General features: G+C 39.9%; 1 protein-coding gene across 6 annotated transcripts in view; it reads left to right on the top strand.

Annotated features, from left to right (window-relative positions):
- Nucleotides 1-23,558, top strand: part of RABGAP1L (RAB GTPase activating protein 1 like) — a 689,556-nt gene that overhangs the window by 650,247 nt on the left and 15,751 nt on the right. For 4 of the 6 annotated variants that reach the window (XM_051998907.1, XM_051998909.1, XM_051998911.1 and 1 more), the window contains one exon: nucleotides 9,917-10,027. In XM_051998907.1, coding sequence (XP_051854867.1) covers nucleotides 9,917-10,027 — 111 coding nt within the window. Of the gene's footprint in view, nucleotides 1-5; nucleotides 6,340-9,916; nucleotides 10,028-23,558 lie in introns of those variants that run through there. The other 2 variants (XM_051998912.1, XM_051998908.1) reach the window with 2 other exon arrangements.

The following is a 23,558-nucleotide window of genomic DNA, read 5'->3' as shown; positions in this document are numbered from 1 at the left end:
TTCAGTTTGTATGTTTGTAGGTAACTCCCGCTGTTGCGTTTATACTGGGATCCCACATGAGGCGCTGACAGAGAAAGGGGGAGACAGAGAGAAAAAAATGGCTCCCAACTCCTTACAGAATAAGAAAGGAAGAGATTACAGATACTGTTTTTAGCTGTGCGTGGTCACGTCCCCAAAGACTTTTTAGAAGGTGAACTCTTGTCAAGACTGACATAAGGATGTTTTTAACTCCCCTCTGTCTGTAGCTGTTAATGATCAGCATTCATACTGTTGGGAGAAGAATAAACCCTCAAAGGTCTATGAAGCAGATTAATGGTGTTTCTCAGGACACTTCTTTCCACAAACATAAATTACAGCTTTACCAGTGACATCTGCCCACTCCCTGCAGGTTCAGAATGGAGCCGGCTTTGGTGCATCATCACCTTAGTGATTGCCGCGGGCCATTTGCTAATACACCGCTCTTAGTGTTGACCTCACTGCTGGAGCACTGCAGCTTTGCAAAGTTCCTTTTTTCAATGGAAACATCTGTCAGTTTATCCAACATTTTGAGCACTTCAATCTCCAAGCAGGGTTTGGGCTGAGGTTTGCTTTGGAGCTTGTCCTGTTACACAGCGTCCTAACAGTCTGAGGGCAGCCATTAAAACTGAAAACTACACTCAGACTTTTGGGACGCTCCCACTCCTACCCATCATCTGTTACTTCCAAAGCATCCTTCTAATATGCATGACTTCCATTTCGCCACAGTGGGGAGCTTTTTCTCTTCCTTACCAGGGTGGCCCCTGTGCTAGAGAGGAAGAGAATGTCATGGGCTTCCTTCCTTCTAGTTTCACCGTGGGTGTCTCCTGTGTTACGGGATTTCTGGAGACCTGAGGCACCGGTCTTTCATCATACTTCTTCCTCCTTGTCCACCCTATCCCGATGCTCTTGTTTTCTTTGCCTCTATGCTAACAAAGCAGAGAATATTCAAAAGTATTTTTTTTTAGAATCTTCAGACATCATAAATGGTTTGCTGTTTTAGAGGGACTTCAGAGTTGTTTATGAAATCTAGCCAATGGAGACAGCGTGGATTGTACCATCCGTTTTCCGATTAGTGTCACCTTTAGTACATACATAAAGAATAAGGCCACAGGTGATAGATTGAAAAGTCAATATCCTCACATTTTACATATACAGAAACCTCGGCCTAAAAAGCTTAAATGGTGTGCCCAAGGTCTAAAAGGGATTAGGTAGCTGACCTGGGATTGGAACTCGGGTCTTCTGACTCCAAATACAGCCCTGAGATAAAGGGAAGAATGATAGGTCAAAAGTATATTGGACAGCCTACAAGTGTGGAGAGGCAATTTTGAGTGTATCAGAGGGTTGCTGCACTTGTGATCAGGAGAAAACTGGAGTCCTATCCCATCTCTGACACTTATTCTCAGTGTCTATCAGTTTCTTCTTCCATAAAATGGAAATAGTAATATCTGTAGCTCTTAGCTCACTGGATTGTTGAAGATAAAATGTGTAAAGTACTCTTCAAACCTTAAAGCACTTTATAAATGTCAATTATTATTTTCATCATAATTTGAAATCATTCTGGAAACTCTTGAGAATTTAAATACTAATTTTAAAAGTTGGAGTTTTTTTTTTAATATCATCAAAATAGGCTACCAATAACACACTTGTATTTGGAAGGTGAAAGTAAAATTTACCCTTTTAATTTTGCTTTTATTTTTTTCCTCAAAGACATAATACTGTTTTTAAAGTTGAATAAATCCTTAGTTTCTGGCTACATGTGATGAATTCTGGGTCATGGATTTAGTTCTGTGTTTCTGTGGTGGATTGATTAAAATAACATTTGTATACATTACCAGGCTAAGGAAAATCTCTGAGACATATATAGCCGTCAGACTTCCTAAAGTGCTTTTATGCCCAGCTATATTACATTTTGAAGGTAGCAGTGGTAGTGTGTATATTTCCTAACAAATCAAAAGCAGTGATCTTCCAAACTGCCATATTGTTTGGAAATATTCGGCTGTCAGTGTCACAGTAGATTGTGAAGGCTCGTTGGTGAATGCCAACCAGTGTCTTATAAAATCTAAGATTAAAATCTTCCCACTCAGAGTTATATAATCCCTAGATATGGACCTTGGAATGTAGTTAGCTAAAGAGTAACTGGAAAGTTAATTTAGGTCATTTAAGGAAGAGGTTTGGTAAAAAAAAAAATAAGTAAATAAAAATATATATATATATATGAAGCAATTGTGGGATGGTCTCATTCTCCCCATAAATCACTCCTTTCCTTTTAAGTCCATTTGCTGCATGGAAAGGTAGATGGAAAGGTGACTAGTGGGCAGAGGATAAAGATCTCCTGCCAATCTGAAATGACACCGCAATTGAAGTGTAATATACTTAGGACCCATTCTGACAATTATTCACCTGCTCTTAGTATGAAATGAGGGGGAAAGGAAATGGGAGGTGGGATACAGAGAGTTAAAAGAAGGTCACAATTTTCAATGGATCTGCCCCAGAAATGGGCTTAAATCTCTAGTAATGTAGAAGTAAATAATAATGATTCTGGCTTAGCTTACTTTAGAGTTGTTTTGGAAGAGTATATATGGAAGCCTGTTTAGACCCTGAATACATTTATATGGGTTAGACCTCAGAGTTCACATTTGGGCCATCTCTCAGTGTCACCCAAATGTAAACTATGGAGATAGATAAAATAGCAGCATAAATCTGAGGGCTCTAAATCAAATTTTTCTAGGAAATGTCTCTGCTATGAAAAAATCCTTTTTTTTCTGAGTCCCACCCAAATCATCACAGTCTTGTGTGAAAGGGAGCCCTTTACCTTGCGCATACCTGAGCCTGTTGTGTGTTTTTATGCTGACTCTTGTCTATTTCTAGGTTTAACTCAAAACATTAACTGTCTTTAGCTTTATGCTAGTCTGCATCTAGTATTCTGAATCCCATTACAGGCTTCCTGTAGTCATTGGGATTTTCTTGTTCTTTATCATAATGAAAGTTAACCCATAGGTAGAAAGAAAAGCACCTGAAACCAGAAAAATATGGAATATTAACTCTCTTAACTCCTACTAAATGTCATTCATTACCTTGTCAGTTTAGTATACTGCTCACCTAACCTTGGTTAGAAAGGAATTCATGGATTCCAAATGGAATGAAATGTGGACTAAATGTTCATTTGTTAGGAAACATTAGCATCATGCTTCATTTTCACTTTTGTCTTGATTGCATCTAATAACTTGTTATCTGAGTTGTGACAATCAGTTCATCAAGTGAAAGTTTCAGTTAATCTTATAAAAACCAGATTTGTTTTGTTTGAAGATCCTCATAAGTTTTCTACATGAAGAACTTTAGAAAAAAGTCAAATTAACTTGATTCCTGAAGATGTTATGGTTTCTTGCTTAATTAAAGAACTGCTTGCACAAATGAGGATTGGGCCTTGAAGAATTTTGCTAATAATTAAATTGTATGAAGCCCCCAAAGTATAAAAAGCTATAATTTCTTATCTGATCTAGATGGGGAATCTAGGAAAAGGTATAAGAATTCATAATGCTTTTGAATTGCTGTGTAGGTAGTTTTAATTTTTAGATAGAGTCTTATATTCATATATAATATAAACAAACCAAAGTCTAAATGTTTTAATTTTTTGTTTGTTTTTGAAATTGGTTACATGTTGTTGATATATTTTAAAAATATTCACATAAGGGACAGCTAGGTGGTTCAGTGGATAGAGCACCAGCCCTGAAATCAGGAGAACCTGAGTTCAAATCTGGTCTCAGACACTTCCTAGCTGTGTGACCCTAGGCAAGTCACTTAACCCCAAATGCCTCAGCAAATATATATATATAAATTCACATGATAAAGGGGTTGAGAGAAAAATGGGGGCCAGTTATACTGTAAGCTTATTGAAAAATTTGCCCACAAGTGCTGATTTTTGATGGTTCTTGCTAAAGTAACTTGAACTCTTTAAGCCATTTTATTGGGCTTTGTTCATGCAACGATTTAAGGCGTTTGTGCGATGGATTAATTGCTTCTATGTTGTCAGCTTATTTGCTTATCATTAACGAGGGGGGGTGTCAATCATTGAAAGAATTTACATATTAACTTTTGTCTTGCCCACTAAAGGAGGTAAAGAATTGAGATTAAATTCTGTATTCTGCTTGTATCTCTTATGGAGGTTAGATTTTTCCTGAAGCAGCAAAGTTAAGATAAATTTGTCCATCTCTGGGTATAAGTTTTCTTCTTCAAAGGGAGATAAATTCACACTATTCTGACTCAATCTCACTTATGCCACGGAAACAACTATTAGCTTTTGAAAAATGTTTCTGCTATGAAATGTTGTATTTAAAATAACTAACAAGAGAGAAGAAGAATGTTTCTACAATATTGAATTCTATGTAAGGAGCATAGATTTAGATCCAAGAAAGATCTTAGAAGCCATTCGGTATAGTTCCTTCTTTTTCAGATGAAGAAACTGAGGCTCAGAGAGATTACCAAAAATCATACCCCAAAATCATTGGAATTAAAAACCTAGTCTCCTGACTCCTGGTCTACTTTTCTTTATGCTATATACCACATTCTTTTCCTAGGAATATAGGACTTCAATCTGGACCTTAGAGATCAAGTCCAGCCCCATCCTGATTAAAAAAAAAAAAAAAAAAAAAAGGCCCATAAAGGTGAACTGACTTGTGCCAGTCTCATAGCTAGTAAGCCATAAATTGGAATTTGAATCCAGGTTAACATCAGATTCCAAATCCAATGCTATGCTCAGTACACCACACCCTAAGATCCCACCTTTCCAAAGGAAAACTTTGTGATAAACTCCAAGAAGCTGATACACATTCCCTTTGATATTAAAGAACTTAAGGAATTTGAATATTTGGAAGCAAAGAAAACCTAACCCAAACTGATAAGGTGACATAAGCTAAAGAATGGTGTCCAGTTTATGCCTACTTCCAAACATTGTCAGCTAATTTAGGAGAAAAGTAACAAGGCCATCTAGGTGCTGTGACTTTCATTAGAGAAAGATATGATTCAGAATTAATCTTGTATCTTTAGTAGACATGGTTCATTGTTGCATTAGTTTCAGTGAGAAAAATTTGCATCACACTAACAGGTTTCTATAACACCTATGAAATTTGTTTATTGAAATCTCATTTTCATGTTGGAGTATCAGCTGGTATTTCCAAAGACAGTCTTAGATGCAGAAAAGCAATGCAGTCTGGATTGCCAACTGTCATTTAATTTTATTGTTGAGATTTTTAAAAGATCAGAAACTGTTGTTCTCATTCAATGTAAGAGATTCTCCTTAGGGAATATGGCAAAGAAGGAAGGAAATTACCACATATGGTCTTAAGCTAAAGTTTCAAAAATGAAAACTTGTTATTTTTAAGTCTTCATTTTTCAGATTGTGTAGAATTTTAAAATATGTCATCTGGGTACATTTGTCCTTGTGTGCCTTAAGATTGTCAGCTCAAAATGTCAATATTGTTGGTTACTTATTTTTTTCAAGAGTGAGATTAAAAAAAGGAAATGTTTGCTAGCTGAGTATATACTTGCTAATAAAATAATGTTTCTCACTTAAGAGAAGCATTTTTCCTGACCCTTAAGTCACTTAAATCTGCGTGCCAAGAATTCATCATAGCAGCAGACAACACACCCAAAACAGAGTTGAGTTTCTAAAACCTCATTCCTCTAGATGATTTTTCCCCCCTTTAACCTTAACCACATTTTCTTTTGATTGCCAGCGAATATTTCTTAAATCTCTCATCCTGGAAATTAACTCTGTTCCTTGTCCTGCCTCATCCAAACCTGAGCCCACAGACACACACAAATGGGAATCTGAACAACACCCCACACACACACCCATCGCCAGGCAGCTCTTTGTGCACTGAGACCTCCCTCTATTGCCTGAAGATTAGCTATTTTGTAAGGTTTCTGACACTGTACATGTAAATGAGTCCCACCCAGCTTTCATGACAGCAGTAGAAACAACTTACACCATGACTACTAATCATCCTATGTACAAACATATTCATCCGTCATGCAAGCTGAGAATAGCATCATGGAGAGGGTGGAGTTTGAGTTTTATCGGGCTTCCTGAGTTGGGACTTGCCCACTGGCTTTCTCAAGTCAGCTTTCTTTCACCAAATGTTTGCTGTCACAGGGAAGGCTCTAAGGGGAAAAAATTAACCAAATAGAATTAACAAGTGTCTTTTTTGTTGTTGCTGTTTCCTAATTTTATTAGTAGGCACTTACATTTCATTGGATATCCTTTTTTCTATTATTTTTGTACCTATGATTGAAAACAGTAGTTGGTCTCTGACTTTGCAGGAGGTAAGTTTTTCATTTGTGTATGTCTGTAATATTTGTGTTTGTCTCTTTGGAAAATGCAGTATCCTCCTCCCAAAGTTATTCACCAAACTTTCCTAGCTGTACATCCTTCCCCTATGGAAGAGCAGGGAAGGGAATCCCGGAGGAAAGGACTACTTCTTTTATTCAGAGCTCTTGCCAAGTGATATTGGAGGGTGCTTCAAGTCAAGTGAGAATTGTAAATGTTAGGAATACAGTGCCTACTGCAGTCTCTTCAGAGAGGGAGCAGGAAGCAATTGTCTGTTTACCAGCTCTGAGCATTCAGCAAGTCTGACTGGTCTGCTTATGCAAGACTATAGAATGCTCCCACAAAGACAAAAGGAGCCCCATGGTCATCAAACTAAATCTCAAAAAATCAGTCAGCATGCATAGCCAGAGAGCAATTCCTTTTCCGGCTTTCAAAATGACCCAGACAGAGCTTTCTGAAATACATCAAAATGAAACTCTTTCCTTCCTTTTTAGTCCAGTTTTCATTTGTTTCACCATGAGATTTCTCCCAAGGAATCCATCCCTTGCAGTTTCTCCTCGGGAGGGGTCAGTGCAGCCAGCTCAATAACGCAGCCCGATTCTCTTTGGCTTGTGGCTGGCTGTGGGAGGCGAGGGTCAGGCGGTTTCCTTGGTGTTGGTAGCAGTGATTTATTCACTAGCATAACAGATAATCTCCCCTTTTTGTAACATCCCCGGAGGAGGAAGAGGAGGAGGACACTGCATTTTTAGCCACTTTGCTTGCTTTCCCACTTGTCTGTGAGTGAAGCAGGAGCCTGAGACCTCACATTGTGCTGCTTGCTTTGCAGACACTTGAACTGAAGCTTCTTGCAAAAGAGGGACAGTACCCCTCCCATTACTTTGTATTTATCTTAAGGGGCCATCTGACATTCCTGGTTTCTTTAAGATCTTTCTCTAGCCTGTATACTGTAAGGAAGGATTATTACAAGTTCAGTAATTTATTTTTATAGGGAGACAACTGAACTCATCTTTTTTGTTGTTCAGCAAAAAGCATGATCAGCTGATCTCTGACCCAAAGTCAGGTGGTTGATTACTTTGGGACTTGGTTAAGAATGTTTTGAACCAAATCCTGATCTGGAAAGGTTCAGCAACTTTAGCTGGAGACTCATTTGACCTTACTTCAGTAGCGTAACCTGCAGAATCCTAGTGGCTGCATACTTGTCATTGTTCCTTATAGTCAAATCAGTGTATTAGAAATGTAGTTGAAGGGATTTTTGTGTGCCCATGAGACAGTTGTGCAAGGATGTTTTAAGCTGTAGTGAAGTCATTCAGCTAAGATGAAAGCTAAGACAAAAGGAGCTCACCAAAAAAAGTGAAAGAAGTTACAAAGTTCCTTTAGGTGCAGCCTGTGTTGCACAACTTCTGCTGAAACTGAATGCTAGTTGTTTGCAAAATACCTGTTTCCTGTCCTGAGAAAACTTATTAAATAAAATAAAATCTTCAGAAAAGTCCCTGTACATAGCTCACAGCCAGTCAGAAAAACTGCTGTCAGAGAGGGTGCTGAAAGCAGGATCGTCTGGCCTTTGTGGACCATTTGTTTGTTATCTCATAGATTTTAGAAAGGTGTGCTGGGGACACTGATCGTGTTTACCTGTGACATGTAAACGTTTTCATCATGCTTCTGTAGGCGGGTGGGAGAAAACGGAAAGATTCCACTGAAGAACAGACAGAATTACTTTTGGGTACAAGCTGATCCACCAATGGGTAAACTTTTTTTATTTAAGGAGTGTTTTGGAAAGTTTTATTGGCAAGGCAGTACTTTAGACTTGATTACAAGCTGCTATGCTGTATTTTGTTCCAGAGGATACAGAGTGTCCTATATAGGAAATAACCTTGGGAAGGGAAGAATGTTCTTATAAAAAAAAAGTCCCCCCTCCAAAAAAAATTATCAACAGAAAAATTGCTCTTAAAATAATTTTTCAAAATTTGCCACTATCTTCTGTACTTGTCTCACAATGGAAAGTGGAAGAACCCTACTATGCCTTGGAAAGACCCCAAGTAGAGCCTTCGGAGCTTAGCTCAGTAGGGATGGTGTCCTCACTCAGTCCTCAGTATGCATGAGATAATTTGGCATATATCTGGGGCATCCTAGTCACCTACTTTTGTTGAGCTCTCCAGCTTGTTTGTTGCATTTTGTTTCAAAATGAGGTCCACAGACAACAGTGTCTTTCCTAGTGCTCTCTTCAGTTCACTCTGTTGCAATATTTCACAGAGCTGTGGATTTGACTCCTTTGCTTGACTTTTTGCCTGTCTTGCAGAAAATCGCCTTGACAATGCATATTTGAAAAACAGGAAGGTATCTTACATTGAAGTCTTTCCTGTCAGATCTCTTTTGAACCTCCCATGACTACTGACAGCTAAAGCATTTGGATACCTTGGAAAGAAAGGCACTGAGTTGTTATTCTTTAAAAAAAAAAAATAAGTTTCTGTCTTTTAAAACCATAAGTAATAGAACTTTAAGATAAATAATTCATTTGTTGATAGAGTAATTCTGGGAGTCTTTACAGAAAACTGTAAGTGTCAGGGGATTTTTCAGTGGGGTGGTGGGATCTCAGCCACATATTTTATTAATCGTGTTCTCATTGACATGACTTGAGAACTCTAGGAATGACCTAGAGCAGGGGTCCTCAAACTACGGCCTGTGGGTCAGATGCGGCAGCTGAGAACGATTATTCACCTCACCCAGGGCTATGAAGTTTATTTAAAGGCCCACAAAATAAAGTTTTTGTTTTTACTATAGTCTGGCCCTCCAACAGTCTGAGGAACAGTGAACTGGCCCCCTATTTAAAAAGTTTGAGGACCCCTAATCTAGAGAAATTTAGATCAGTAATTTACATTTATACAGTGCTTTTCATCTGATGATTTCCTTCTTATTTAGATATTCTATACCATTGCTTCCATCTGACAGTGAAATTGGGGTCCAGAAAAATTATTCTAAGAGGTCACAGTTATGAATTATTTCCAAAGCTGTAGCAGAACCCAAGTATCTTGATTCCCAGGCTTGAAGTCTTGCCTGGGATTTTGCAATGATTGATTTTTGCCTAATGTTTGAAAAAAGATTTAGAAGTATTTCTTAATCACCCTCCCTCCGATTCTACTATCATGACCTGCAGTTTCCTATTGGGGATGAGAAACTGATTCTTCTCTGTGTTTCTGGCCCACATGTAGATTCTAAATCTATATTAAAACATAGTGAGGTAAAAGTCTTAGAACCGAGAACACGTCTGGAAGATTTTTCCTTTCAAGGCACATTTTTTATAGCAGGGAGTTTTGATCTGAGGGCGTACTGGGAAGTTGTGAATTTTGCTGGGTAGAGTACTGCATCTGCACCGCTGGCTTAACTCACTGTTGTTTCCCCCAAACAGCAATCCTGCCTTACTGTGCCACTTCCGCCTCCTCCTACCTACACTTCTAAGATTCACCTTTGTTGTGCCCCACTCCCAGTCCTCCCTTATCTGCTGGCCTTTTGTCTCTGCTAGTCTAACCAGGTATTAACTTCCCCTTTTGGCTGTCGCTTTTTTTTTTTTTTTCACAGAGGGAGAACCGGAGGTTACAGGAAGCCAGCATGCGGCTAGAACAAGAGAATGATGACCTTGCTCATGAACTTGTAACCAGCAAAATTGCCCTCCGAAATGACTTGGACCAGGTAAAACTAATGAATCAAAATTAAGAATGTGACTTCTATACCTTAAAGAAAAATCTTCCCTCTGGTTAGAGAAGGAAAGAGTTCTTTTCTTGGTTCTAAAAGAGTATTCTTTTAGAATACTCAAAAGAGGTTGTTTTGAACCTCTTGTGACTACTGACAGCTAAAGCATTTGGATACTTTGGACAGAAAGGCACTGAATTGTTATTCTTTAAAAACAACAACAACAACAACAAAAAAAAAAAGATCTAAGTTTCTGTCTTTTAAAACCATAAGTAATAGAACTTTAAGATAAATAATTCATTTGTTGATAGAGTAATTGTGGGGGTCATTGTCAAATGAGGAAAGGAAGCCCTGGAAAAGGGGATATTCCTAAGAGGTCTACTTCTACCTTCTATCTCATTCAGTCAGTTCTTAAGATGCCAAGGAGATATACAAGACATGGAAATCAGGTGGGCCTCTGACAAAATGACTTGTCCGTGTTATGGGTTCTGTTATCAACAAGCCTGATTCCATCAAAGAATAACAATTCACTGCCTTTCTTTCCAAAGTATTACACTTCTTTAGCTCTAAGTATACAGAGGAGGTTCAAACGAGATCTGATAGGAAGGACTTTAGCATAAGACACTTTTCCTTTTTATCATAAGACATCTTTCTATTTTTTAAATATGCATTTCAAGATGATTGGTGGAGGTTATTCAAGTGAAGTTATGGCTGAAAGTGTAAACAAGAGAGGAAATTTTATCCAGGTTCTCCCTCCATATTTTTATCATCACTAAATCCATAGGTTTCCCATTATTCTTTATATTATGTATAAAATTTGGAACTGAGGATTGGAATTGTCTAGGCTTGTGATTTCATTGGTGAAAAAGCTTCCCCCGTCATTATGGATCGACAGGTCATCGGTATCATATGGTCTTAAGAGAGTAACCTAGGCACTAAGAGTTTAGGGACTTTCCCATGGTTATGTAGCTAGTGTCGCAGGACTTTCCAGTTTCAAGGCCAGTCGTCCAAGTTCATTTATATATAATCGATGTGATGAAAAGTTAGAAGTAATATACCTGTATGGATAATGCAAAGTACTGGGCATACAAATGCAAGCAAGCAAGACAGTCTCCGTCTTAAGTTCTCATGGGTAGAAAACAACCCAGAAAGGGAAGCTGGAAAAAAAAGGGTGGGAGAATTCCAACATGACGTCATGGTTTGGAAGTGGTGCCTGGAAAGCACTGTGGAGGTCTGGTTCCAGGTAGGAAAGGTGATGGCTCACTTCGCAGAGCCTGAGTTGGGGCAGACTGGAAGGTTCTGAGAAGTGGGGAAAGGCAAGTGGAGATGTGGGCAGAGTGGAGGTAGCATGTTTTGGAAAGGTGGCTGGGAAGATAGTGAAAACAGCTATTCCTAACCTATTTCTAGAAATTGCCTGTGTCCTCAGAGAGAGAAAAGACTAGCTTTGATTCACAGGAGAATTAGTTACTTGCGTTTGCTTTCTCACACATTCAGCATTTTCTTCTTATGCTTAGTTAGTCTGAAAAAACTGTACTTTAAACGAGAGCATCCCTCTCACAATGAAGAGCACCCAGATTCAGGAAATAATGATGTCACTGAGAAACCTGGGGTGCAGCAGAGTGTCCAGCAGAATGGGGCCTCTTAGCCATCGCACCGAAAATGTTTCATCAGTAGACACCTTCCCCTTTTTCCTCCCAACAAAACCCAGTTTATAATGGCTGTTAACACAAACGTCCCTAAGTTGATGTATCCTACAGGATATTTTAGGGCAGCTGGATGGCACAATGGACAGCGTGCTGGGCCTGGAGTCAGGGAGACTCATTTTCCTGAGGCCAAATCTGGCCTCAGACCCTTCTTGGCTGGGCGACCCTGACCCAGTCACCTCCTCCTCTGTCTTACTTCATCTTTAAAGTGATCTAGAGAAGCAAACAGTGAACAAGAAAGCCCCAAACGGCCTCGGGAGAGGTTGGCCGTGACTGAAAAATGACTGGGCACCTACTGCGTGCACAGCCCCGTGTGAGCTGAGAAGTGAGAGGAGTTTTAAAAAGCGCGGCTGCACTCCACGTGGGCATCCCCTGTGAAGAAGACGCCGACACGTCTGAGCTCTTCGGGGGCTCGGGTGCAGCAGCCAGGGCTGGAGCCTGGGCCCTGGACCTCCCCTGGCCGGGTCACTTAGCTTTGGTCTCCCTCACGCAGCCTGATTCACTTGTGTGTCATGATGTCACTCCCTGATGTCGTGGTCCTCTCTGAGGACGAAGGGAACCACAAATCCCACGGACAGCACCAGGGCCCGCCGGACGTAACAGAGCCACAACATGTGTGTCCGGCTCTGGGCCGAGTCTGGGAAATACAGGAAATGAGTCTGCGCCCTGGAGCAGCTTCCAAAGGCTATAGGGAGAAGAGAGCTGAAGAGGGCACAGGGGCAGGATGGGAGCACATGCAGGCAGGGAGTGGGGGGATGAAGGGCTGGCTGCGGGGGGCCTTCTCAAAGGGAGGTTCTAGGAGGAGCTCCAGGGGAAAAGGGCACGAATGAAGTGGGGGGACGATCTTTGAGCATGGAGAGCTTCGCGGCGCGTGAGGAAGACCAGAGGAGTTCAATAACCACTCTGTTCCTGAAGTTTCACTTCAGAGGGAAGCCCTTCCAAAAGTGCATCTTTGTTTTAGGTGGGAAAGCACCTTGCTCTTAAACTGTTCTTGAAACTGGTAGCAGAGGGGAACACTGCACGCTTCGTCCAACAAAAAATCTTTTGAGCTTCTGGGACTTCTGGGATTTTTGACATTGTTCGTAGCCTACCAGCAAAAGTGAATCACCAAAGTAACTACTTAGATTTGCTCTCAAGAGGAATGTAGTAAATGGGGATTATCACAATGTAGATTATGAAGGAATTTTTAGCTCTGTACTAAGTGTATCAATTGAGTATAAATTGAACCACCAAATTCAGGCGCATCTCAGCTCAGTACTATACAAGTGTGTCAGTAATCACTCCTATTTAATAAAAATAAAATCCTTTTAAAAAATAGCACCCAGTGATACCTGACCTAAGCACAGCTAGGCCTGCCTGGACAAAAAAGCACAGATCTCTTAGCTCCTGGTAGAAGAGGGGAAGAGAGGGACAAAACCCTGTTAGTCTTTGCCAGCCTCATAAAAGAAAAAAGTGCTGAAGGCAGCCCTGCTCTCGTGCTCTTAGGTATGATAACAAATAGAACCTTGCCTGCTGAATTCTTGCTTTCTCCATGGAAGACAGGATCAGAGACCAAACCCCAGAAATCCTGCCTGAGCTGTTAATGCTAGAGCACACATTTAGTCATGATGTCGCCTCTCAGCTTCCTCTCATTGGAGGTGATACAATTGTCTGTCCATATTTGGAAGCTTGGAGATAATGCACTAAGGACTTTTCTACAAGGGAAGCCGTAAAAGTGGGAGTAAATCAGTTTGGAAGAATTCTGTCAGTCAATAAACATTTATTAAATGCTTCCTATATACTAGGAGCAACACGCTGAGTACTGGAGATTTAAAGTATAGCAAAAACAGTGCCTGACCTCAGAAGTACTCACATGTTTATGAGGGAGACTGTATACAAATAGCTACATACATAGAAAATGTAAGCAGTGTCAACAATGGAAGATAGTATCAGAGGAAAGGCACTAGGGCAGAAGGAGGGAGGAGGGAAATGACTTCTTTAATATTTTATTTATTGGGGCTTTTTATTTTCAAAACATGGAAGGATAATTTTTCACTACTGACCCTTGCAAATCCTTGTGTTCCAATTTCCTGTCTTTCCCTCCACCTCCTCCCCTAGATGGCAAGTAATCCAATATACGTTAAACATAGTAAAAATATATGTAAATCCAATATAGGCATAAGTATTTATACAATTATCTTGCTGCACAAGAAGAATCAGGTCAAAAAGGAAAAAAAAATAAAATTCAAGCAAACAACAAAAGAAATAAAAACACTATGTTGTGATCCACACTTAATTCCCACAGTCCTCTCTCTGGGTGCAGATGGCTCTCTTCATTACAAAATCATTGGACCTGGCCTCAGTCATCTCATATTCATCAGAATTGAACATCCTATAATATTGCTGTTTGTTGCTGTGTACAGTGATCTCCTGGTTCTGCTCATTTCACTCAGCATCAGGTCCTGTAAGTCTCTCCAAGCCTCTCTGAAATCATCCTGCTGGTTGTCTCTTACAGAACAATAATATTTCATAACATTCATATACCATAACTTATTCATCCATTCTCCAACTGATGGGCATCTACTCAGTTTCCAGTTTCTTGCCACTACAAAAAGAGCTGCCACAAACATTCTTGCACATGTGGGTCTCTTTCCCCCCTTTAAGATCTCTTTGGGATATAAGAAATGACTTCTTTAAGTACATGGGACTTTAACTGAATCTGGGAAGAGGCCATAGAAGCAGGAGACAGAAGGGAGAAAGAAGAGCATCCCAGGAATGGGGGACAGCCAGTGAAAAGGCACTGGGTATGTAGAGAGGGTCTGAGGGCTTTAAAATGGGATTTTTTATTTGATCCTAAATGTAATAGAGAACCCCGAGAGTTTATTAGTAAGATAACATGGCCAGACCTGCACTCAGGAAGATAACTTTGGCCAGTGAATGGACAAGAGTCTGGTGTGGGGAGAGACTTTGGTCAGGAAGACCAAACCAGAAAGCCATTATCTTAAGTCACAAGGTGCCTATATCAGCCTCAATGGATATCTAAGGGGGACATATTTAGGACTTATTAAAAAGGTAATCAAGACGGACTTAAATGGATATGTGGGATGAGTTTGAGTGTGAGGAATCAAAGGTGACACTGAGATTGTAAACTGGGAGATGAAGAGAATGGTAGTACTCTTGACAGAAATAGGAAAATCAGGAAGGGGGGGTGGGCTTGGGGAAATCTGATGAACAATAAGTGAACAGACATAGACCACCTCCTTGGAGTCCACAGAATTGACTTTCCAGGTGACTGCCCTGTTAACCATATAACATCGTCAAGGATAGTGGTACTAGGGATCCAGCTATGATGCCCTTAACTATGATATTTACAGTAAAAATGAGAACCTGGGATACCACATAAAACCACCCCATTGTACAAGAAAGCCTTTGTGGCTCTAGGAGGATGCCACAGAGTCATTACTGATGATTATTACTCACTATAATGTTTACACTTGATTCAAATTACAGATTTTCTGTGCCTCGGTTAAAAATAAACCTTTATTGAAATAACACACAATTTTTAAAAACTGATAGCATTTTGATAAAATTGTTCAATTATAATTTTTTGTTATAAGCATTTCCTGGTTACTAGCATAAAGCTGGTATTTCTTGAGATACTAAGATGAGTAAGGAATCATTTTTCTCTCAATGATTTTTCTCAGTTTGTTAAAAGCTAAAAACCACCAAGGTACAATTGTACCTTATGCTTAATTGCAATTTCCTTACTCTATCTTAACTTTGATCATGTTTCATTCATTACCTCTTTTGCTTAACTTCAAAATAAGAATCTGATTTTATGCTCAGTCCTCTGGGCTTTAGGCTTTCCTTAGCCTCAGAACCTCTCAACACACATATTAAACCTCTTTTAACTGTGTATAATGCCAAGTGCTGGGGATACAAAATCAAAGAGAAAAATAAAAATGAGAAGTTACATTCTACTGGAAGTGATACAGCAAAGACTTGAATAAAGATAAAACAAGGAATTTTGCACAAAGAGAACTGAAAAATGGAGGAAGGGGAGTGGGGATCAAGGAAAGCTGAGGGGGTAGAGTTAGAACCTGACCTGAGGCTTGAAAGACAAGGATTCTGAACAGTTGGAATGAAAGGGGAATCTGTTCCAAGCACAGGAGACAGTTGTGTGACTACACAGAGATGAAAGATGGGAGTGTCATTTGGAGAATCAGCAAGTGCCTAGTTTGGTTGAAATTTCAATCCCACAGAGAGTGATAAGAAATAAGTCTGAAAGGGTAAGTTTGGAGGAACTTCTGTTTTATTCTAGAGGGAGGAGGGAAGGCTTCTCAGAAGGCAATGGTGGACAGACTTAGGCCTCATGAAGATCGTTAGAGCAGCTATGTGGAGTGACTGGTTTGGAGAAGGGAGAAACTGCCAGCAGGCTAGAACGGAGTGTCCTGCAGTGGTTCAGGTAGGAGGTAATGGCCATGTAAATGAAGAGGAGAGAGTTAATGTGAGACGGAGTCAAGAAATAGAATGAACAAAGCTTGGCAACTTCTTGAATAAGCTTCAGCAGGGCAGTAAGGAGCACAAGCAGAAGAAGACTGATAGCGTTTACAATTTGAATGACATAGAGATAAGTGTCGTTAGCAGAAATAGAGAAGTTTTCAGAGGGACTGATTGACTCCTAGGGGAAAAGAAAAGGTTCTATTTTGTTCATGTTAGTTTTAAGTACAATTAGAACCTCCTGGTGTTGTAGTGGGTAATTCACAATGCAGGATGAATGTAAAGGATATAGATTTTGTTTAAATATATAGATTTGGGAGTTATTGGCATTATCAGGCCTGTTGGTGTCTCCATATCTGTGGGGGGCAAGTGTTCTTGGGGTCTTCTGTTCATTCCCAAGAATCCCTAAAAGTCGAACCCTACAGTTGTATTACTCAGGAGAGAAGAGCCTTTAATGTGGACTGTGAAGCACATAGTTTATGGAGCAAATTGTTAGGTCAGTAATCTATAATCTAAACTCAGTAAGGTTGATATCAAGCATATATAAAGCCAGAGGAAATTTAGCTCAACTTGCAAACAAGAAATTATTCATGTAACTAAAATATTTTTGGCAATAATCCTAAATCCACCTCTGAGATAAGTGGCTGTTGTGACTCTGGGCATGCCATTGTGACTTCTTGTTGCTCTAGGCCACTCAATAAGACTTCTGAGTAGAAGAGAAGATATAGATCTGCATTAGCACTGAAGTTTCTTCACTTGGGAAATCCCTTGTAGCAAAGAAATCATAGTTCTAAAAATTTTTCCTAAAGTTATAGAAATAAGACACGAAATTGTTCTTAGAGAAAAGATGACAATTAACAATTAATAACCATCCTCTTGTTATTTATTCAGTTGAATCATGTCAGATTCTTTGTGACCCCTTTTTGGTTTTCTTGGCAAAAACACCAGAATGGTTTGCTATTTTCATGTTACAGATGAGGAAACTGAGGCAAGCAGAGAAGTGATTTGCCTAGAATCACATAGCTAGTAAGTATCTGAGGTCAGATCAGAACTCAGGAAGATGAGTCTTCCTGACCTTATGTCCATCCCTCTATCCACTGCCCCACTTAGCTGCCCCAACTGCCCTATCATGTGAGAAATCCAGTCACATAATCCTAATCATGTTTCTTCTTGCCAGTATCTAATACTGTTCTTTATCTTTTGCCCTAAGGGTTACATAATAATTTCTCTCCTTCCAGCCAAACTCTGCCAGCTCTGAAAATTGTTGGCTATGTTATATAAGGAAGGAGTCAGTTGTTCTGTCAAAAGTCAATTTTGAATCAAATCCTTGGCCTGCTGAGGACAGTTCCTGTATTTGTTGGAGCCAGGTGGAAGGGAGGATTATTCCACAGCTCTCTCCTTACTCCAGTCCCAAACAGTCCAGAAAGAAATTGCAACTGTCAGTTGTTAGTTATAATTTTGCCCAGGAACCTGATATAAGAAGGACTTGGCAATGGCACAGACACTATGAGAAGGTAGTGATAGATTCCTCTTTAGATGTTCTCAAACAATAGCTGGATCATCACTTTTCAGAGATACTAGAAAGGAGATTTTTATTTCAGTCACAGATTATATTAGATGGCCTCCAAGATCTCTTCCAACTCTGGGATTTTGTGATTTTGAGATGATAAATGGGAGATGATGATATGATCATAAGAGAATATGTAGAGAGACAAGAGAACCTAAAACAACCTTGAGATAATCTTAGAATAATGGAGGAGATGGATGATACAGTCGAAGGTAATAGAAAGGAACAGAATATTAGAATGCTATTATGGAAACAGTGAGAAAAGAGGCACATAAGTAGGAGGAAAGGAATGGATATCACTGCTGAAAGCTCCCAGAAGTCGAGAAAGGTGCATCAGATGGATGGCTGTTGGATTTCAGTCCGAAAGGATCATTGGTTACAAGTAAAATGGTGGGACTAGAAGCAGAACGGCAAGGATTGATAAGTGTGAGTGGACAGTGAGATAATAAAGCAGCAAATAGCCATTATTCTTAGCAGTTTGATTGGGAAAGGAAAGGAAAATCTAGGATAAATATAAGAAAGATCTGGGCATATCTAGCTTTAGGGAAGGATCAAGATTGAGAAAACAGAAGAAATTGCTAGAACATCATTCTGAAGGAGATGGAAGGAGAGGGGAATTGGGAGCACGATAGTGAATGGCTTCCAGATGATACCATTAATATGAGTATCGTTCTGAGAAGCCTTCTTGGCTTTGAGAAGACTTAGCTGGAGTATGACACTTTGGAAGGACTAATAGGTGATAATGGGATTCCCGAGGGCAGAATGAGCAGTAATGCTTGGAAGTTTCAGAGAGGTTGATTAAGGAATGTGTGTGTGTGTGTGTGTGTGTGTGTGTGTGTGTGTGTGTGTGTGTGTGTGTGTAAATAGAATATATGATATATACACATATATATACACATATGTATACACACACATATATATATATAATGTATTTTAATGTATATGTTTAATATATAAATATCCTAAAGGTTAGAAGTGTCCAAAATGAATGGACTGCTTCCAACGAAAATGGGTTCTCCATCCCAAGAAGCAAAGGCTTCTTACAAAAGCTGGATGTACACACCTGTTAGATAGGAAACATAGAAACCAACCTTAACTGTATTTGATGGTCTCTGAGGTTCCTTTCAGCTCAGAGATTCTGTGATTCAGTGAAGGAGAGGGACTAGACTTGGCAAGAAATCTTTTTCTCTAAGATTCAAATAAAGGAAAGGAAGTTGGGAGAGGATGTAGTGGAATGTTAGATGTAAAGGAGGAGTAATGAGGTGAAATTTCTTCAATAGAGTAAAAGGCAGAATTATCGGCTTGAGGTAGATGGATGAGTATGGTATAGGGAACTTGAGAAGAAACTGGAGGTTTGGAGCACCCACTGGGCTGGGAGAGGAAGTATATTCAAGAGTCATTCAGAGAAAAATAAAAGAATTGCTTTGTAACAGTAAAAGTCCAGTTGAAATTAAATTTTTAAAAATTCTCTTAGCAGAGAAGAGTCTGTCAAGGAGGAAAGAAAAATTTAATTCACTGTATCTTTTTCTGACTCTTTTCATCCCTTCCATTCCTGGAAAGAAATTTTTAATTAGAAAGGGAAAAAAAAGTAACTGGTACCTCTTCAATAGGAACTCTTAACTCCCTATTGCGTTAATAAAAAAAAATTAATCTTTTTTACTTTTTAGAAAAATAGTAGAACAACTATCCCTTTCCTTTCATTTCATATTCTCCTTTACCTTAGGGAAATGTTCATAACATTAACAATCCCAGCCTAGGGTTGATCCTGCTGTTAGTAGATCCACAGTACTAGTCACAGTTGTCTTTAGTTGATCTGTTTTGTTTCATGGAAAAACCAGAATATGAATCAATAGATCTTTGGATAAAGTGAGGCTAAAAGACTCTTTACACAAAGAATCTTATTTAGTTATTATTAATGAAAGATGGTTAATGTAGCATTCATTTGAGTGCTAATTAAAACTTACTAAGAGAAATCTTCTTGGGGCATTCATCTTTGTCACTGATGTTTCTATGGCCCAAATCAAGACCATTGTGTCATGAACCTTAAAACCAATTCAGCATGAGCATACAGTAGGATGCCTGTTGATTAAATACTCACTACAGAACCCCATATAAAAACCAAAAACATTAAAAAAAAACCTGAAATAAAAAAATAAAATCAACAAACCAGATAAATTTAAGGGAATTATTCTCAAGTACAAGAGACATCTTTTCCCCAAAATAAACAGACTTGTGCTGTTTAGCCTGGAAAAAAGAAAAACCTAAAGAGAGAGATGATACCATTGCTGTCTTCAGATATTCAGAGTTTCTTCAGAGGATAGAGCTACATAGAAGTTCCAGGAGAGGTAGACTTCAGGTTAGTGTGGAAGACAGTTTGAATATGACTTCTGGCACTTATTAACTACTGTGTTATCCTGAGCAAAACACTTCTGTGTTGGCTTCTTTCTGTCTGCTTTGGCTTCTTTATCTGTAAAATAGGAATAGTAATAGCACCTATTTAAAATGAGATAGTATTTGTAAAGGACTTTGCAAACCGTAAAGTTGCAAAAAAATGCTAGTTACACCTAATGATTAGATAACAAGCTACCTCCCAAAGTAGTGAAAAGTCAGTTCCCTATCATTTCACCTAACATCCTCCAGGATGACTATCCATCGAAAAGAGACAGAAGAGGTTTCTGCATCAAGTGAGACTAATTCCAAAATCCTTAACCTTGTCTGCGTCCTAGATGCCTTTGGCAATCTGGTGAAGCCTACCGCGCCCTTCTCAAAACAATGTTCCTAAATGCATAAAAAATCTATAGAAAGCCTATTGTATATATGCACACAGAGACATACAGGATACCCCAAAAGTAGTGGAAGACTTTGGGTGTACTCTAGATTTGTATGTTAGCATTTGACCAAAATCTCTAGCATACCTACAAATGATCGCATCTTTGAAGGGAGTCTGTTGTACCACAAATTCCTGGTAACAGCAAAATCCTGAATGACAAAAATATGACAGTTGCGATGTGAAAAATTAGGATGCTCTAGGACAATGACGTGTGCAGTCCTGGAGTATGGCCGCTCTGCCAGCTTTGCTGTGCCATAAAGCTCAGCAGAGCTATTCTGAGTAATATGAATACTCAAATCAACTACAAGGGATCTATGTAGAAGGATGCTAACCACCTCCAGAGAAAGAACTGAACTACGGCAGTATGTAGTATATGGTTTTACATGTATATCTGGGACAGAGGTTGGTCTTCTCTAGTGTAGGATTGGGAGAGACTCAGAATATAGCCTCCCCCAAAAAACCAAACCAACCCCAACCCACCAAACAGAGAGCCTAAAGCTCTGCGCGGCTGGACACGTGGCACGAGAAGAACACAAAACAGAAAGCTTCCTGACTGAGCCCTGCACAGCTTGAGTGAATCTTGGTTGCCTCTGCTCAGGATGTTAGTACTTCTCTTTCAGGGAGAAATGAGTCTGTGGCCTTCTCCTGTACAGGTCCCAGAGGACTCCTTCTCTCACACTAAGTGCATTGCAGCTCAGAATGTTTTGTTATCTGAGAGGCTCTTGAAATACAACTTATACACAAGTTAGGTAAGTTAAAACTACACACTTCAGACATCTCTGGGCACTTCCTGTTTTCCCAGCATTCATCTCTTCTTGAGCACTTTGGGAATAAAGTTTCTGTCTTCTACCTGAGGTCTTCATTGGAAAGGATTTTCCGCACAGATGTTAGAACTCCACTTATCAGGATTCTGCCTGTAGAATTTCTTTAGCTCCTGGAGTTGGCTTGCCTGACCCACTCTTGCTGATTCAACTAAGTGTGCATTTTTGAGACATTTGTTAATGACAGTGTCCTCTCGTGCAATCTGGATTCAATTTTTTCTTTCTTTACATTCCAAGCTTCTTAGGATTTGGAGAGTTCCAATTCAGAGAGCTATTCTAGCTCCTCACATTTTGCTTAGGTTGTTCATCTGACCTATGCATGTACTTCTTTGCAGTCTCTTCTTGTTACCAACAATTGACACAAGTATCTCCAAAATCCAGTTTCAGTTTATCAAAAAATATTCAGTGCCAGTCCTGGGACGGGTACCGTATTTGGTACTGCCCTTCCCATCAAGGAGCCTGTGATTTATTGAAGAAGACTTGGGCATGTATAGGTAAAGGCAAAATAGACACAAAGTGATTGGGGACAGGATGGGAACCCATGAGCACCTGGAGGGACCAGGAGAAGCTTCGGGTGGAAGATGGTGCTGGAACTGAATAGTGATGGATTCCACGAGGTAGAAGTGAGGAGGTTGTGTATTCCATCCCGAGGGACAGAGGAACAGGGCTGAGAGATGCATGAAGAATAATAAGAAAGCCAGTTGGACTGTAGGGTAAGGAGTCTAAGGGTTGTAAGATAGGCTAGCAAAGTAGATGGAGGGCAAATTTTAGAGGCCTTTAACTGCCATACAGAAGAATTTATATTTAATCCTAGAGGGAATGGGGAGCCATTGAGTTTGATTGTTTTGGCCCGTGGCAGAGCATGGGAACATGTAGAGTCTCTACAGAGGAAAGATGGCAACAAGACAGTCAAAAGGCTGTTGTATGTCACGTCAAGAGAGTCGATGAGTCTTGAAGGATGCACAGTTTCAAATAATGGAACATGGTCGTAGAAGCTGAAACAGCACTGAGAGGGTTAAGACAAGCTAGCAGCACATGGCTGTGAGGGATGGATGAATCTTGGGGAGTAAAGTCTATGTACCCAACAAAGTGTTCAAGAAGCAGGGTATTGCACATCATGAGGGTCACAATCAGGGGCTGCAGCCAGAGCAAAGTCTTGGCGGGGCTCGGTGTGAGAAGAGCTGTCAGACTTTGCAGCCACTGCCCAGGGATGAATAAGTGTATCATCCTTAGATCGGCAAGCACCTACTTACAGCCCAGGAGCCAGGGAGTGCAGAGGCAAACATGAAATAATCTCCAGCTGTAAGGGGATCATAATCCTTTCAGCTGTGAAGACTTCTCTTCCACTGGAAGAAACATTACTAGTGTAACATAAGGATGGGCAAATTTCGTCACATTGACTTTGATACCAACTACCAAGGGAATCAGGAAAAGCTTGGTGGAAGGGGCCACTGTCCCACTGTGCTTTGGAGGATGCTTTGTTGCTGCTTGTGGCTCATTTGTTTCAGTCACATCTGACTCTTTGTGACTCATTTGGGGTTTTCTTGGCAAAGATACTGGAGCACTTTGCCATTTCTTTCTTTGGCTCATTTTACAGACGAGGAAACTGAGACAAAAAAGGTTAAGTGACTTGCCCAGGTAAGTGTGTAAGGTCCGATTTGAACTGGTCTCCCTCCAGTCCCAGAATTCTATCCACTTCTCCACTTAGCTGCTTTGGAGGAGACTTAGATGTGCTAAAAGGCAGAGGTGATGATAGAATTCTATTCCAGGCAACAACCTGTTGCAAAGACTTGGGGAAAACATGAAGCATAATAACAATGAGAAGTATGTTTGAAAAGAAAGGTGGGAGGAATACTGCAGAAAGATTTAAATGCTAATATGAGGATTTAAAAATTTTATCCCAGAAGCAATCGGGAGCCACTGAAATGGCAGAGTAAGGAATGACTTGGTTCCATCTGTTCTTCAGCAATACTAGTTTGGTAGCTATGTGAAAAGTGGATTTAGAGATGGGAAAGAGGCGCAGAGAGACTGTACCTGACACTGTTCTCAAGTTGAGAATGCTGGGTACTGAATTAGGGTGGTGGTTCTCTTAGTGGTGAGATGGGCAGGTGTGAGTTGATAAGAGTTGGCA

Source organism: Antechinus flavipes, chromosome 4, assembly GCF_016432865.1.
Source record: "Antechinus flavipes isolate AdamAnt ecotype Samford, QLD, Australia chromosome 4, AdamAnt_v2, whole genome shotgun sequence".
NCBI classification, from domain to species: Eukaryota; Metazoa; Chordata; class Mammalia; order Dasyuromorphia; family Dasyuridae; genus Antechinus; species Antechinus flavipes.
Note: the sequence above shows the minus strand (reverse complement) of the source record. Positions and strands in the feature narration are given on the sequence as shown.